Raw genomic sequence first — 4,276 nt, forward strand, 5'->3', positions numbered from 1 at the left:
CTCTCAAACCCTGTCCCTCTTGTCCTTTCCCCTTTTCTCTCTCCATATTCCTTTTTCCCTCATATCTTTATAATTTCAGATGGCTAGCGTCCTACAGAGCCCGGTTCGTAATGGGGATAAGATGGAACCTTTCTCCCTTTGTAAGAAGATAGACAGTGTGACTACCCCTCTTCCCTCGAGATCACTACTCGGAGGACGGTGAGTAACTGTCTTCAGCTGCACTTTTACTGCTATGGTCAGCAAAGTAGCACTTTGACCTTGGCTCAGTGTTTTAAAAGGCTCATGATTGTTGCTACTCCTCAACTCCTTTAAAAGAAACGGTAGAAATATTATAACTTTTTTTAAGTGCTCTACTATTTTAAGCAGCAGTGGCCAGTCCCTCTTTCTCTGTGCCAGTTCGCTGATTGTTACTTGTTCTGACTATTAAAGTTATTTTAATATGTAAGTGTAATCCACCCAACTGTCCTGAGCTATGATATTACTCTGTGATCAAAAGACTGGCTATGATTTTAAACCGTTTTCGAAAATTAAATGCACATATCAAAAGCATCTGGCCATGCTACAAGAGTGGGGTGAGACTAGAATGGGCTGGAGAGTCATGTTCCCTGACTAAATGTTAAATCATCTGCTGTAATTCTGCGTAGACTATATCCTGCACCAAAATGTAATATAGTCCGGGCTGCGTTAAAAATTGCATTATTGCTGATTGCTGATGACGTGTATTGAATGTGCATCGCTTTGTGTTGCATGCCCTCTTTGTGTGGGTGGCATTTTTTTTCTTAGACATTTCTGCCTTTTTTGTTTTTTTTTATAATTAAGTCAAGTGTACACACACGCGAAAACTCAGACACTGACTTATAGGCACCACACCGCACATAAACTGCAGGTATTGGATTCATTAAACACTGTCACTGTGATGGGCACTGTAAAGCTTTGAGTTGTTGCATTTGCTTGATAGTTATATTTACCGCAAAGTTTCCATTTATAAAGCAGGACTCATGCCCTCATATCTCATCTGTTTAAAGAACCATGCCAGTGGTTTTACCTTTTAAGTAAAAATGAGATCCAGGATGTAACTAAACAAATATTTTCATTATAGATTATTATTATTGCTACTTTTTTAAATAACTGATTAGTTGTTATGTCTATCAAATTTCAGATTATAGAGGGGGCTCAGCCTACTGTTCCATCTTCAGATATTTTTTTTTCTCTAAAAGAATCCAAAGCCCATATTCAGGTTACAGTGATATAAAATAGAGAAAAACCAGCACAACCTCACATTTGAGAGCCTGGGAACCAATGAAATTTTTTCACTGTAACAATCAATCCATGATTATCAATTATCATATCTTTGCAGAATACATTTCTTGTAAATTTCGTAAATTAATTGAGTAATCTACCAATTTATTTTAGCTCTAAATTACATAAACTTCAGATCACAGCTTTTTAAAATGAATTCAGTCTGCACAGTGGACTAATGAAATTCTGTTGAATTGTGTAATCCATGACAGTATACATCAAGTAAGCATTATTTTTTCATTACATTTAAGTTGCATCTTTGATAAATGGTTCCCATTTATTCTCACATGGAAATAAATGGAAGTAAATGGCTGCGTGGAAATCTAGGATACCTGGAGAAATACTGGTAGGTCCTCAAAGCATGAAAGTGCCAACCTATTGTGTCCTTTATGTCTATGCCTTCCATTCTACTATCAGTGTATCTGCATACGTAAGTCCACAGTGGCTAATTTTAAGTGGCTATCCTTTTTTCATGTCTCTGTAGTCCAATTACTAAACCCTGCAGATCCAGGCTTTTATATTATACTTTGGTATTTACTTCATTAGGCTTATAAAGGCTAATTGCGAGGTGTTTCAAGCCTCTGTGGTGTCTATGTGGTATTTTTGTAAATGCAAGAGCAATTGTGCAAGTGCATATTTGTTACAAGAGCTCCCTCTCCACACACATACACACGCACACACACACACACACACACACACACACACACAAACACACCACGCTGCGCTTCTGCGTTGCCCCACATGTCACCCCCATCCAGGAGAAGGGAGACAAAAGGAAAGAGAGAGGGAATGATAGAGCGAGAGACAGGGCGATGGAGAGATGGAGATGAGGGGGGTGCCTGCAGCGCCTGTCTGGATGTAAACAATGCTCCTGAAGGATCGGCAGCAAACTGTCAGCTGCTCATCTTTGTTGTGTCATTTAACCATCTCCATCTATGCTCCCCCCCACACCTCCTTTCACTAGCTCCCACTCCCCCCATCCCTCCACCTGACACTCCCCCACCCCACTCGCCATGCAAAGAAGCGCATGAATATTTTACATATCTGCATCTCTTCTCCCCCCTCCATCTCTATTCTGTGGGACTAATTCTCAGACTGTCTGAATTTGCATCTTTCTCTCACTGTCTTCTCTCTCTTCTCTCTCTCTCTCTCTCTCTCTCTCTCTCTCTCTCTCTCACACACTCACAACACACCACACACACACACACAACACACACACACACACACACACACACACACAGCAGCTGACGAGAACCCGTCCAAACCGGTGCCATGCAACAGCGGCCGTCGGTAGACGGTTACCATAGCGACCTTGCGTAGATGTTATGTTTTTTTCTTTCCTCTCCATCTTTTATTCTCTTCTTTTTTTTTAATGATGGTGGTGGCTGTTCCGCCTGCGAGCCTGTCTATCTATCTGCTCCAATCAGCCGCTTCGCTTGGCTTCAAGTGTAAGTGCTGTCTCCGGATGGCAATGGAGTGGCAGCAGTGTGTGTGTGTGCTTGCGGGTGGGTGTGCATGTGTGGGCTCGGGTAAAAGTGAATTCAGCAGACCAATAAGTGATTAGTGCACTAACCCAGCCTCATGTCTTTGTCTCAGCTTAGTTACCTGTTGCTTTATTGTTGCTATTATGGAACAAGCTGATCTAGAGGGCAAATAAAAGACGAGCAAGTCTGTGTTAGCAGAGATTTGTTCATTTCTGGAGCTGCTCTTTTATCATCAGTCTCACTATAGTGTCATTGACTATTTTATTTCTCTCTTTACCTTCCAACCAACACCCTTCCTACCACTCTCACCAGCTGAGGAACTTGGTAGATATGTGCATCAACCCCGACCCGGAGAAGAGGCCGGACATCACCTATGTGTACGACATTGCCAAACACATGCAGAACCTCACACAGGGCAGCTAAACCTAGAGTTACACACACTACAGCTTGCGGAACTCCTCCCAACCTCCCCCTCGCTTTTCATGCTGGACTTGTACACATCTATCAGCTTTTATACAATAACTTACTTCAAAGTTTAGCTCCTTGCGATAAATAGTATGTGTAACAGATTTTTATTTCTTAGGGGACGGTACAGTCTGTTACATGACTGACACCCAAACCTTTTATGCCCTCGGGTAAAGATCATAAAGATTAAAAAAAATTTTGTCAGATGGACCTCCCATTCCTTACACTTATGCAGTATGTTACAGCATTGAAAATCAGTGTGTTGTAACTCACTGATATGTTTGTTGCTGTGGCTTTAAAATGCATGTCCTCTGTATTTTTGTGTGGAGAACTGAAGCCATTTTTCAGCAGCTGCTAGTAGTAGGTGCTGTTTAAAGCAGATATACTGGAAAACTGTAAAATTAGCAAAAAAGATTATAATTGTAGGTGTTATCGTCTAGCCATAAAACAGTAAAGCCACTCTCAAATATTGTTAAAAATTACCTAGTAGGCTTTTGATGTGTCTCATGTCACCTATGGCCAGCTAAAGGCACAAAAAGACCATGAAAACTTTGAAAACAATGGTAACATTGGAGTGAAGAGATTTTCACTCAATGGCAGAGACTTAACAGAGTGTTATTGATGGTTGAAGTGTTGTTGTGTCGCACTTTTTATCCTGGTAACAGAAGGCTGGCAGGGTGATCATGTCTTATGAATGTATTAGGAAAGGAAGGATCATCTAGAGGTTAGACTAGAGATGTGCTGGGGGGGAGAACATGGGCAAATGTCTCCACAACACTTTGAATGTAAGTCATTTTGACACGTATGTATTGTCTTTGAAAAATTCAGAATGTCTCTTTTTTTTGACAGCCTAGAAGGAGTGGTAGAAGCAGTAACAAAAGCAGTTTTACATCTGATGTTTACCTTAGTCACTGACACCAAAATATCCCCCTTGGTTCAGTTCAAGCAAGATGTACTGTTATCAAATAGTGTGCGGTTTTTTAGGGCTGTAAAATCACAATGAAGACGTTAAAAAAAAAAAAAAAAAA

General features: G+C 40.8%; 1 protein-coding gene across 1 annotated transcript in view; it reads left to right on the forward strand.

The window, feature by feature from the left end:
- LOC111229918 (serine/threonine-protein kinase Nek7) overlaps nucleotides 1-4,276 on the forward strand; it is a 62,342-nt gene extending 58,066 nt beyond the window's left edge. Inside the window, exon 10 of the mRNA XM_022756469.1 lies at nucleotides 3,096-4,276. Coding sequence (XP_022612190.1) covers nucleotides 3,096-3,206 — 111 coding nt within the window. The 3' untranslated portion in view covers nucleotides 3,207-4,276. The remainder of the gene's footprint in view (nucleotides 1-3,095) is intronic.

Source organism: Seriola dumerili, unplaced genomic scaffold (assembly GCF_002260705.1).
Source record: "Seriola dumerili isolate Sdu_G_001 unplaced genomic scaffold, Sdu_1.0 BDQW01000002.1, whole genome shotgun sequence".
Classification (NCBI taxonomy): Eukaryota; Metazoa; Chordata; class Actinopteri; order Carangiformes; family Carangidae; genus Seriola; species Seriola dumerili.